Genomic DNA, 13,119 nt, shown 5'->3' with positions numbered 1-13,119 from the left:
TCCCCTGGCCATTCGGCGTGCCCCACTCCCTGCTCTGCGGTCTGCTACCGCCCCGCGGCCTACTCCGTGGCACCCTGCTTCCCCAGCTGCTGCTCCGCGGTCGGTCTTACATCTGGTGCCAGCCCCAAGGCGCCGGGTGTTCCCAGCCCCACATGCTGCCCAGGAGCCGCAGCCAGCTCTTTCCGCTGCCCAGTGGCCGAGCCCGCTGAGGACTGGCCGCCTCCGCCCGAGCCCGCCAAGGACTAGAGCCCACCCTCTCCTGCCCTGGAGCCACCGCCTTGTTCCGCGGCGCCCTCTCCTGCCCTGGAGCCACCGCCTCGTCCCGCGGTGCCCTCTCCTGCCCTGGAGTCGCTGCCTCGTCCAGCGGCGCCCTCTCCTCCGGTCCTGGCCTCAGCGGCGCCCCCTCCATTCCCGGCCTCAGTGTTGCGCCCCCTCCGGTCCCGGCCTCAGCGGCGCCCTCTCCGGTCCCGGCCTCAGCGGCGTCCTCTCCTGTCCCGGCCGCTCTGCCGCCCTCTTCGTCCCGGCCGCTCCGCCGACATCTCCTGTCCCAGCCTCGGCGGCGCCCTCTCCAGTCCTGGCCGCTCCGCCTCCCCGGCCTGTCCCGGACGCTCCGCATCCCCGGCCTGGCTGGATTTGAGAATGGGCGCATGTGCACCTCAGGTCTCTGAGGGCCCTTCACATTCACGGAGAACTCAATGTGGGCGCGGACTTGCTGTCTCGGGGAGGTCCCCAGGACGACGAGTGGCGTCTTCATCCCGACATTGTGGCCGAGATCTGGAAAAGGCGCAGGTGGATCTGTTCGCGTCCCGCGAGGACGCACACTGCCCCCTGTGGTATTGTCACGTCCTGGCTGTGCCCCTAGCCATCTCTGCGCTGGGCTCGGGGCATAGCCAGGACAGGACAGGAGGTGGCCTTTAGCCACCTCTACTCCTTTTTTTGGTTTCCCCAATTGGAGGCAGGTGTTAGTCATTGCCTCCAATTGGGGACCCTATTTAAGTTTAGTTTGTAGGCCCCAAGGCGTGGTTCATTTTGGTTTTGTTTGTCCTGTGTAAGGAATACCCACGTCACTGGTTGCTGCCTTTTTGTTTTGTTGGAGTCCTTCTTTCCTTTTCATTAAAACATGGATTACCCTTGTGACCTTCAGTCTGCGCCTCTGTCCTTTCCACCCCACGACCGTGACAGGTATGTTCATCGAGCACAAGACAGGCCCCCGTTGGGTGTGGACGCGTTGGCTCACCAGCCGTGGCCGAGAGTACTGTTGTATGCGTTTCCCCCTCTACAGTGCATTCTCCCTGTCATGTCTCGGGTGCGGTCAGAGGGGTTGTCGCTCATACTGATCGCCCCCTTTCGCCTGGGTGCCCTGTGGTTTGCGTAGGCGGCCCAGATGGCGGAGGGGACGCCGTGGCCGATCCCTTACCGCCACAGGGCGTTGTCGCAGGGCGAACGGCTCAATCGGGGCGTTCCCTGTGCTGGGTCAGTTTGGGGGCTGTGGTCAGCGTGCCACCGTATGTGCTTAGTGTGAGCCGGATGGAAGCGGCTCAGTGTCGTGGTTCACGATATAGAACGATAGTTACTTTCGTAACCCCAGTTCTATGAGTGGAGCGTTGCCCATAGGGTTCATGCCCTGACCGGTCACTGACTGCTTTTCTCGTGAAGAAAGGTATGTTGGGAGGCAGATTGGGGTGTGACGACCTCTTTTATAGCCATGGGGCAGATGGCCATGAGAGGTGCTATTTGCATATTTACATTTTCAGTGACTGCCTATTGGCAGAGAGGGTAAACCAATAGGAACGATGCCCCTATGGGTGACGCTCCACTCATAGAACTGGGGTTACGAAAGTAACCATCGTTATTCTCGGTCTTTCAGGAGCTTCTGATCTGTGATCACACATCCCCATTTAGAAAAAGGAAGACTGGAACAGAAGGTACTACACTGAAGACTGAAACGGAAGGTACTACACTGAAGACTGAAACGGAAGGTACTACACTGAAGACTGAAACGGAAGGTACTACACTGAAGACTGAAACGGAAGGTACTACACTGAAGACTGAAACGGAAGGTACTACACTGAAGACTGAAACGGAAGGTACTACACTGAAGACTGCCTGAATACTGAGTTCACAGGATTCAAAGGCCCTAAATATATATATATATATATATATATATATATATATTGATAAACTTTGTAATCTAATAGTACTATTTCATATTTACATATACACCTTGATTATTAAAGATGTTTGTTCTTCATTTATGCAAATGTAAAAATTATTAAAATGTATAAAGTATTGAACCATTCGGTAGAGGGTACACGGTGCAGTACGCACTGCAAACCGAACAATACATTAATCATATATTATTGGCAGGAACATATATATTTTATTGTAAAAAATATATATATATTGCATTAACCAATGGAGTATAAATGAACATGGGGAAAATATCCACATGGTAACAAAGTTGTCTTTCAAAACAAAAACAAAAAAGAACGCTGCTCATTAATTATTTCACTCCAGTAAGAACGGAGCTCAGAGGCCGTTCATAGTTCATAAGTTGGCAAAGTGAAGTGCATTTTCTATTTTTTCAAAAAATCTTTAGAGACTCTTTAGAGAGTTTGTTCCACCATTAAGGTGCCAAGAGGGGAGTTTTGTCCCTGCTGAGTGGGTAACATGACATGAGCTGTCTGGAAGTCAGGAGGAAAACAACTAGTGGACAGGCAGGAGATAAGTAGGGAAGTAAGGTGAGGTAAAAGGTCTACAGAGATGGTCTGGAGAAAGGAGGAAGGGATAGTAAAAGGTCTACAGAGATGGTCTGGAGAAAGGAGGAAGGGATGGTAAAAGGTCTACAGAGATGGTCTGGAGAAAGGAGGAAGGGATAGTAAAAGGTCTACAGAGATGGTCTGGAGAAAGGAGGAAGGGATGGTAAAAGGTCTACAGAGATGGTCTGGAGAAAGGAGGAAGGGATGGTAAAAGGTCTACAGAGATGGTCTGGAGAAGGGAGGAAGGGATGGCAAAAGGTCTACAGAGATGGTCTGGAGAAGGGAGGAAGGGATGGTAAAAGGTCTACAGAGATGGTCTGGAGAAGGGAGGAAGGGATGGGGTCAAGAGGACAGGTTGTCGAACACCCGGACATCACTAGACGCAGTCCTTCATCTGAAGAGAGGAGAGAGAAAGAGGTCAAGGAATATGTTCACGGACAGTGGGGCCAGAAACCTGAACAGGTTGAGTGGAGCGAATCTTGTCAACATTCATTTAGAAATAATTGGCAAGGTTGTCTACCAGTAGGGAAGAAGGAGGTGGAGGAGGTGAAGGATTTAGGAGAGGAAAGTTTCCTGGGGTGATAGGCAGATGCTTGAAATTAAGTGATAAATGAAACAGAGGAAGAGAAAGTAGAGAGAAGCGAATAAAAGGATGACAGTTCCTCAGGAAGTCTTGTTTTCTTCCACTTTTGCTTGGCAGCCAGCAGCCCTGTTCTGTTAGCTCTAAGTGAGTCAGTAAGCCATGGAGCGGGAAGACAAAGCCGGGCTGGCCGAGAGGACAAGGGACAGAGTTAATTGAAAGAGGTGGAAAGAGAGCAGAGTAGGGTTGAGCAGGCAGACTCAGGAGACAGGAGGGAATAAGGAGTTAGTAGAAGGGAGAGATGATAAAATGAAAGAGGAGGGAGCAGAGGGAGAAAGGGAACGGTTGCGACAACACATTACTATCCGGGAAGGAGCAGGGTAGCAGGGTTAGAAGACAGAAGGAGAGAGAATGAGACAAAGAACTGATCAGAGACCGGGAGTGGAGTTGCAACTGGGTTACAGCATCTGGTTAGGATGAGATTAAGAGCATTGCCTGCTTTGTGGGTGGGAGGGGACTGGGAGAGGTTGAGGTCAAAGGAAGAAAGGAGTGAAAAAAGAGATGTTGACAGAAATGAATCAAAGACAGGTGTTGGAAGGTTAAGTTATAGTCTTTTTCCTTGTTATTTAGTATTTTATCAATTCCCAGCGAGAGGTATTCACTAAACACATCAGCAAACCATGAACACATTTTTAAACACTTCACAAATAAGCCCCACTAAGTCATGAAATGTAAAGAAAGATCATGCTTCAACCTTAGTTTAATGTTCAATCATTGTAATGTTATTTTGGAGGGGTAGTTCCAAGAATAAGGAAAAAACATATTCAGACGTGCCCATACAGAATACATAGCAATGCCACCTATATGCACATCTTTGGTTTCGTCTGCCAGTGCATATATAAAGCGATAGACATCTGTACAAGCATCGAGAGCGGTTTCTGCCGTTAGAATGGCGAGTTATCACGATTTAAGCGATTTTCAACACGTTTTAATAGTTGGAGCTTGTGAGATGGGTCATAGACTTTCAGAGGTGGAGGAGAAGTTTGGATTTTCACATACTACCATTTCAAGGGTGTACAGTAAATACAAGAATTCTGGCAAAACATCTAACTTATGACAGCAGGCCGTAACAATGTCTACACTGCATTTCTGATCTGTTTTGATTTGATTTCTTTCAAATATTATAAAAAATAAGCTTTACTTTCGAAAAGAAGTATATTTCTTATTGACCCCAAACTTTGAACGGTATACTCATCGTTCGGATTAGTATGTCAGAATCAGAAATCATTTTATTGCCCAGTAAGTTTCACAACAAACAAGGAATTTGTTCTGGCCATTGGTGCAACAATTAATTCAAAAGGAATAAGGGAAGTAAAAACAGATAAGAACAGTGGACTGAGCATAAAAATAGTAGACTGCATAAATAAATTACTAAAAATAACTAAAAAGTATATGTAAGGTGCAAGATTTTGTCTAATTGAGGGTTATGTATGTGGGGAGGGTATATAGATTTGTCCAGTTGAGGGCTGTGTGTATGTGGGGAGATGTTATAGATTTGTCCAGTTCAGGGTTGTGTGTGTATGTTGGGAGAGGGCTATAGTAAATTTGGCCTGGGGGCATGTTCACGAGGCCTACTGCTGTAGGAAAGAAACTGTTCTTGTGGCGTAAAGTTTTGGTCCTGATAGATGTCATCCTTCTGGCAGAGGTGAGAGCACTGAATAGTCCATTTCCGGGGTGAGAGGGATCAGCCCCAGTCTTTGGCGCTCGCCTCAGCGTCCTGGTGGTGTGTAGGTTGTGTAGAGATGGCAGATTAAAGGCAGTCACCCTCTCTGCAGAGCGGATGATGCGTTGCAACCTGCCCATGTCTTTGGCAGTGGCTGCAGTGTACCAGACGGTGATGGATGAGGTCAGGATGGACTCTGTGATGGCAGTGAAGTGCACCATCATGGTCTTTGTCAACTTTTTCAGCTGTCGCAAGAAGTCTGCTGTGCTTTCTTAGTAAGAGAGATGATGCTCAGCTCCCACTTGAGGTCCTGGGCGATGGTGGTGCCCAGAAAGTGAAAGGACTCCACAGAGTTGACTGGGGAGCCACCCAGGGCGATGGGGGGAGGGCAGCTGGGTTTCTCCTGAAGTCCACTATCATCTCCACAGCCTTTATGACGTAGAGGTCTGACTGCGCAATAACTCCAGATGGTCAATCTCCCACCTGTAGGTGCACTTTAGTTAGATGAGGGTGGTGTCATCCGCAAACTTCAGAAGCTTGACAGAGTGGTGAAAGGAGGTGCAGCTCTTGGTGTACAGGGAGAAGAGTAGGGGGGACAGGACACAGCCTTGAGGAGAGCCGGAGTTGATGGTCAGGGGGTCCAATAGATGCTTTCCCAGCCTTATGTGCTGCTTCCTTTGGACAGGAAGGCTGTGATCCACCAGCATGTGGACTTGGGCACTCCCCATTGAAATAGCTTGTCCTTGAGCAAAGCGGGAATTCTGGTGTTGAACGCGGAACTGAAGTCCACAAACAGGGATTCTGTTGTAGGTTCCAGGAGAGTCCAGATGCTGGAGGATGAAGTGAAGAATCATGTTGACCACGTCGTCCACAGACCTGTTGGCTCTGTAGGCAAACTGCAGTGGGTCTAGTAGTGGGTCAGTGATGGTCTTGATGTAGAACAGTACAAGGCGCTCCAACTACTTCATAACCTCAGAGATCAGGGAGATGATCTGCAGTCACTAAGTCTTGTGATCCTTGGCTTCTTTGAGACAGGGATGATGATGGAGGACTTGAAATAGGCCCGAGATGCAGCATGTCTCCAGTGAGGTGTTGAAGATGCCCGTAAACACGTGGAAAATGGGTCAGAAAACCAAACGGATCCAGTTGCTGAAAAAGCATTCTGATGTCCACCAGTGGCATAACATAACATATAACTTAACAAATCAGATGAACTTGAATAAAATATAGGCAGAGATTTCCATTTTGCCAGTAAATGTGACGTTGAGAACAATTCAGCAAGACACACCACACTGGTCTGTTGGACATTGTCAAGGCCTACTGGCAAGGCCCAACATGTACCGCACTGTTAATGCAATGGCCATTCAAATTGCACCCTATTTAGTCCATAGAACTGTATACAGAAATAGGGCACTTCACTGTCTACAATCACAAGGAGACAGAGATTGCATCATCTTCCTGTCTTCATTAAGCCTCTATTTCACTGGAACACAGTTAGTTTCAAAGAAAAAGAAAGTCCTGTTTGAAAGGAGAAGCAGAGGGGAAGAGAAAGAAGGTTGACAGAGTAACACGGGGAAAACCCTCTTGTGTCTTGGGTGACTCCCAGGAGAAGGATATGTTAGGTGGGATGGGACTTCAGTATAAATACAGGACAGGCTCTGCTCCATTTTCAACAATCACTTGACCAGGCTGTCCATCCCGACTCTTGAAGAAACTGAGGAAGCAGCATCCATGGCCAATGCAATGACATCCACGGCCCTCCTCGTCTTCCTGGCCTGTCTGTTCCTGGTCAATGTCGAAGGTAACATCTCTGACAAATCTCTATAATATTATAATATTAGGTGATATTTCTGATGGAAAATAAGTATTTTAGAAGCTGTAATAATGCCATAACTAACATGCATTAATCTTTGGTTGTTATCACCAGGTCAGGTGGGTCATACTAAAGCTCGGTGCCTGTGTCTGAATGGAGTGGTGAATCAAATTAAACCTGTTCTCATTCAAAAGATTGTTGTGCACAAATCCACCATCTCCTGCCCGCACATGGAGATCATGTAAGAACTGTCTGTGTACAAGTGTTTAATTTTAATGCCCTTAGTATTTACACCTGCTAGTAAGATATTATGCATATGATATATGCCCCACTTGGCTGTTGAACGTTGTTATGAGAGCTTTAACTATAGTGCCTGTCTAATTTGTTTAACATTTTGATGAGAGCTCTATAGTACCTCTCTGCTGTTTAATATTGTGAGTGCTCTAACTATAAGTCCTGTCTGCTGTTTTTAATATTTTAAGTGCCCTAACTACAGCATCCATCTGCTCTGTTTAATACTTTGAGTGCTCTAACAATAGTACCTGTCTGCTCTGTTTAATATTGTGAGGCCTCTAACAAGTGTCTATCTCCATGTGTGGTTAGTGTCACCTTGAAGAATGGAGCCAGGGAGAAGTGTCTGAATCCTGAATCTGGAATGGGCAAGAAAGCTGTAAACAAATGGTTGGAAAACCAAAGGTGAGTCAGACTACAAGTTTTTATACTTTAGAAAGAATATATATATATATATATTTAAATAATACATTGTAATAACGTATGATTCCTAATGGATCAATGCTCACACAAGAATGTCATATAATTTTATCAGTATACTGAGAGAAAATGTCGATGTTTCACCCTGTGTTTCTACATAATATGCATTTATTAGCAATTTTATTAAAGATTAATGTATAACAATTGTTGTTCTTGTTCTTTGAGCAGTGTGCAATAAAACTGGGGATATAAAACTCCCACTGAGACTTTTTCCTGAGGAAAAAAACTGAAGGTACTGCACTGAAGATTGCCAGCGTCTACTGTGTTTACATTCTGGGATGGCACTGAGAAGTCGTTTTTTTTTTTTTACAGACACATTTTGTAAATCTGTTAATATACCTACACTAACTTATCTCTAGCAGTATTTAACATTTCTAGAATAATGAATGATGCTTGTTTATTTTCACAGTTGTTTGTGGTAAATTTATGCAAATGTCAAATGTAAAACACATGTAAAGATGTACACTATACATTTCACGAATCATCGGGTATCATAATTAGTCAATGGAACAAATGTAAATACTGTATCTTTTATTATTGTTTGTTTTCTATAAAATAAAGAAACATTATTCCTCGCATCAGCTCGACTTTTGCTACCAAACTTAATGTCCCCTGTAGAATCATGAAAAGAATTGCATACATTCATGGTGTTTAATAGATGCCTAATAGGAACCTGCTGTTACAACTTTACTGTTAATCTGTGACAGGAAAAGATGGGGAACAGACACACGTTCAGTCTAAAAAACCTGTAGGGTTTTTATCAACATAATAACATAAGAGGAAAAAAATGACTGAAAACTGAAAAGTGAAATGGTTGTGGAGGATGAGAAAGCTCTGTCCGGGGCCGTAACCATAGCAGCATCAGAACTCTTCTGTAGGCTGCCTTCATCCTTTCTTGGCTGTGGGGTACACGGTCACTGCCTCTCTTCCTCATTTCACCCTATGCCCAGAGCTGCTCTTCAGGGGCCCTTTTATACATTCCCTGACACAGGCTTAACCGGAGGCAGGTGTGCCTTGCAAAGGCATGGTTGCTGTACTGCATTCAGAAGATGCATTATTTGGCTTTGGATCTGCTGCTTTTCAAGAGGATGTTGGTGGGACCTGTATAGAGGCCCGTCAGAAAGCACATAAAGTGAACACGCAGTGATTATGGGAGAATATACAAAGGCCTCTCTAGAACAAGCATTATCATAGATAATGATAATCAAACAAAGTAATATATTTAGAAAGTCCCAACAATGTTGATTAAAAATATATATTAATATCACACTTTATGTTACCCCCAAAAGCAGTTCAGTTAAAATTGTTCAACTTAACTCCTTTTTCCGTCTTTAGGTCGACAAGTCTTACAATTAAGTTGGTCCCCAGACATCTGAAATAGTTTTTATTTTTGCCCTGAACCGGCTCACATGAATCAAGCTTTTCTTTATGTTTTAGGACATATACCATTTGTTAGCAAAAGTCTTGCTGAACAGTGGAAAAATAGAACCGAAAATACATTCACACAGGGCTTCTGTAATGTCTGCTCTGCGTGGTACAATGGCTCCCCTTCCTCACCTGCGGTCCACCTCATTGGTGTTCTAACCACCGGCAGGAAACTGATGGCAGCAGCGCATGCCGAAGACGCACCTGTTCCCAATCACAATTTAGTTGTGTAAATATTGCGTTCTTCACTGTTGGCACCTCACGGATTATTGTCTGTCTGTCGACGCCGTGTTGGTGCCTTTTTGCCAAAAGATATATAAAGACCAAATATCTGCCATCGTCTGTTTTGTTTCCGTTCCCTATTTGCTTCACTACGCACTCACTACCCTCACACCATCACTACCCTCACACCATCACACCATCACTACCCTCACACCATCACACCATCACTACCCTCACACCATCACTACCATCACGACCCTCACACCATCACTACCCTCACACCATCACTACCCTCACAACATCACACCATCACTACCCTCACTACTCTCACACCATCACTACCATCACTACCCTCACACCATCACTACCCTCATTACCCTCACACCATCACTACCCTCACACCATCACTACCATCACTACCCTCACACCATCACTACCCTCACTACCATCACTACCCTCACACCATCACTACCCTCACTACCCTCACACCATCACTACCCTCACACCATCACTACCATCGCTACCCTCACACCATCACTACCCTCACTACCCTCACACCATCACTACCCTCACACCATCACTACCCTCACTACCCTCACACCATCACTACCATCACTACCCTCACACCATCACTACCCTCACTACCATCACTACCCTCACACCATCACTACCCTCACACCATCACACCATCACTACCATCGCTACCCTCACACCATCACTACCCTCACTACCCTCACACCATCACTACCCTCACACCATCACTACCCTCACTACCATCACTACCCTCACACCATCACTACCCTCACTACCCTCACACCATCACTACCCTCACACCATCACTACCATCGCTACCCTCACACCATCACTACCCTCACACCATCACTACCCTCACACCCTCATTACCATCACTACCCTCACACCATCACTACCCTCACACCATCACACCATCACTACCCTCACACCATCACTACCCTCACACCATCCCTACCCTCACACCATCACACCATCACTACCCTCACTACCCTCACACCATCACTACCCTCACACCATCACTACCCTCACAACATCACACCATCACTACCCTCACACCATCACTACCCTCACACCATCACACCATCACTACCCTCACACCATCACTACCATCACTACCCTCACACCATCACTACCCTCACACCATCACTACCCTCACACCATCACTACCATCGCTACCCTCACACCATCACTACCCTCACTACCCTCACACCATCACTACCCTCACACCCTCATTACCATCACTACCCTCACACCATCACTACCCTCACACCATCACTACCCTCACACCATCACTACCCTCACACTATCACTACCCTCACACCATCACTACCCTCACACCATCACTACCCTCACACCATCACTACCCTCACACCATCACTACCATCACACCATCACTACCCTCACACCATCACTCACATCTCACGTTTGTTCGTCTGGGTCAGTAATAGAGAAACGAGCCAAATTGATCCGCAGTGTTTTTTTATTATCCTCTAAGATCCCCATAAACTGAACACATATTCTGTCGGTTATCAAAGGTTGGATTGAGAGGGAGCTCTTTTTTTAACAATCTCTGATTTGAACTTCTAATAGCACACTACAGGATTGTTGCATTTTGCTGTCGTCACAGGTACATCCTGGTCACAGGAGGGGTGACTGATAATCATGCGACTTGTGAAACATACAAAAAAAGAGATTGATATCAGAACAAAGAAAAATCACAATATTCTGACCTAATCTTGACATTTCTTTATTCATTTCACAGAAAACATAAACAACACTCAAAAATATACAATATTTACACAACTGTTCTTTCCATTGGCAAGTATATATACCTATATACTGTGCATATTTTAATTATTATTTACATTTTACTTTTACATAAATCTAAACAAAACAAATCTTTAATAATCAAGAAAAATATGTCTATCTAAAATGTTTTGTCCGGGAAATATACTAGTAGATTACAAAGTTTATCAATAACATTTTCCATTTCTAAAACCTTTTTAGGGCCTTGAACTCAGTATTCAGGCAGTCTTCAGTGTAATGCCTTCTGATTCAATCTTCAGTGTAGTATCTTCCATTTCAGTCTTCATTGTAGTACCTTCCGTTTCAGTCTTCAGTGTAGTACCATTTTCATTTGGGATGTGTGATCACATCAATTTGTCAATCATTTTCTTCACCAATGGAGCCTCAGGATTCAGGCACTTTTTCTCTTTTCCTTCCTTCAGGGTGACACTGGCCATAGATGGAGAAAGGGTTGTTAGAGCACTCACTATGTTCAATTCAGCATGAACAGAGACTACCATCAGAGCTCTCATAATGTTATTTAGAGTGAAGTAAGAGAGTCCTGTTGAAACCATAATTACAATGTTAAACAGACTACTATTAGAGCACTCATCACAATGAGAAAAAGAGGATAAACAGACTTCTATTAGAGCACTCATCACAATGACAAAAAGAGGATGAACAGACTTCTATTAGAGCACTCGTCACAATGAGAAAAAGAGGATGAACAGAGACTTCTATTAGAGCACTCGTCACAATGTTAAACAGGGCAAAGAAGGAGATATGTACTATTTTACTTAATTAATTAAAAATAAACAGACAGACAGTTCTTACATGATCTCCATGTGCGGGCAGGAGATGGTGGATTTGTGCACAACAATCTTTTGAATGAGAACAGGTTTAATTTGATTCACCACTCCATTCAGACACAGGCACCGAGCTTTAGTATGACCCACCTGACCTGGTGATAACAACCAAAGATTAATGCATGTTAGTTATGGTATTATTACAGCTTCTAAAATACTTATTTTCCATCAGAAATATCACCTAATATTATAAAGCATTACTTCATGTCTTTCCAAGTCAATTCACATGTTGCATGTTTCTAATAAAGTTGGCAGAGATCTTACCTTCAACATTAACCAGGAGCAGACTGGCCAGGAAGACGAGGAGGGCCGTGGATGTCATTGCATTGGCCATGGATGCTGCTTCCTCAGTTTCTCCAAGAGTCGGGATGAACAGCTTGGTCAAGTGATTGTTGAAAATGGAGCAGAGTTTGTCCTGTATTTATACTGAAGTCCCATCCCACCTAACAGATCCTTCTCCTGGGAGTCACCCAAGACACAAGAGGGTTTTCCCCCGTGTTACTCTGTCAACCTTCTTTCTCTTTCCCTCCACTTCTCCTTTCAAACAGGACTTTCTTTTTCTTAGAAACTAACTGTGTTGCAGTGAAATTGAGAAGAAGGAAGAAGATGCAACCTGTGTCTCATTGTGTCTGTTGACAATAAAGCCCTATTTCTGTCTTGAGTTCTATGGACTAAATAGGGTGTTATTTTAATGACCATTACTTTAACAGTGCGGTATGTTTAGTGAAAAGTCACAGTCATGGATAACGTGATTTTATTGAACAGTCACAGTCCAAGGTAACATCTCCCTATTGAATAGTCACACTGTTGAATAGTCACAGTCCAAGGTAACATCTCCCTATTGAATAGTCACACTGTTGAATAGTCAAAGTTAACATATTCCTATTGAATAGTCACAATCAAAGGTACTAAGAATGTATATTTTTATATACAATTTACAATATTAAAAGCATGTAAATATGTACACCGATTAGCCATAACATTATGACCACATGCCTAATATTGGGTAGGACTCCGACCCATCAAGGCATGGACTCCACTAGACCTCTGAAGGTGTGTTGTGGTATCTGGCACCAAGACGTTTGCAGCAGATCCTTTAAGTCCTGTAAGTTGTGAGGTGGGGCCTCCATTGATTGGACTTG

At 44.8% G+C, this 13,119-nt stretch overlaps 2 protein-coding genes across 2 annotated transcripts; one reads left to right on the top strand and one right to left on the bottom strand.

The window, feature by feature from the left end:
* The first annotated feature begins 6,733 nt into the window (after nt 1-6,733).
* LOC105014542 (C-X-C motif chemokine 10-like) lies at nt 6,734-8,221 on the top strand. Its single transcript, NM_001303673.1, is given in 4 exon segments — nt 6,734-6,863; nt 6,990-7,116; nt 7,479-7,571; nt 7,815-8,221. Coding segments are annotated over 4 exon segments (300 nt in total). The 5' UTR covers nt 6,734-6,793; the 3' UTR covers nt 7,825-8,221.
* Nucleotides 8,222-11,227: 3,006 nt separating this feature from the next.
* LOC105014544 (C-X-C motif chemokine 11-1) lies at nt 11,228-12,760 on the bottom strand. The gene is made up of 3 exons (XM_010876943.4): nt 12,242-12,760; nt 11,946-12,072; nt 11,228-11,561 (listed from the first exon to the last, which is right to left on the bottom strand). Exons 1-3 carry the CDS (start codon nt 12,309-12,311, stop codon nt 11,477-11,479), a joined length of 282 nt encoding a protein of 93 aa, XP_010875245.1. The 5' UTR covers nt 12,312-12,760; the 3' UTR covers nt 11,228-11,476.
* Between the last annotated feature and the right edge of the window lie 359 nt (nt 12,761-13,119).

Source organism: Esox lucius, chromosome 13, assembly GCF_011004845.1.
Source record: "Esox lucius isolate fEsoLuc1 chromosome 13, fEsoLuc1.pri, whole genome shotgun sequence".
Classification (NCBI taxonomy): domain Eukaryota; kingdom Metazoa; phylum Chordata; class Actinopteri; order Esociformes; family Esocidae; genus Esox; species Esox lucius.
This window is presented reverse-complemented; position numbering and strand designations above follow the sequence as displayed.

Bases quoted from the DNA above. Each gene is read 5' to 3' on its own strand.
- LOC105014544 (XM_010876943.4), bottom strand. From the start codon at position 12,311: ATGGCCAATGCAATGACATCCACGGCCCTCCTCGTCTTCCTGGCCAGT. The intron at 12,073-12,241 runs GTAAGATCTCTG...TGTTATCACCAG, and splicing joins GCTCCTGGTTAATGTTGAAG to GTCAGGTGGGTCATACTAAA. The intron at 11,562-11,945 runs GTAAGAACTGTC...ATCTATGGCCAG, and splicing joins TGCCCGCACATGGAGATCAT to TGTCACCCTGAAGGAAGGAA.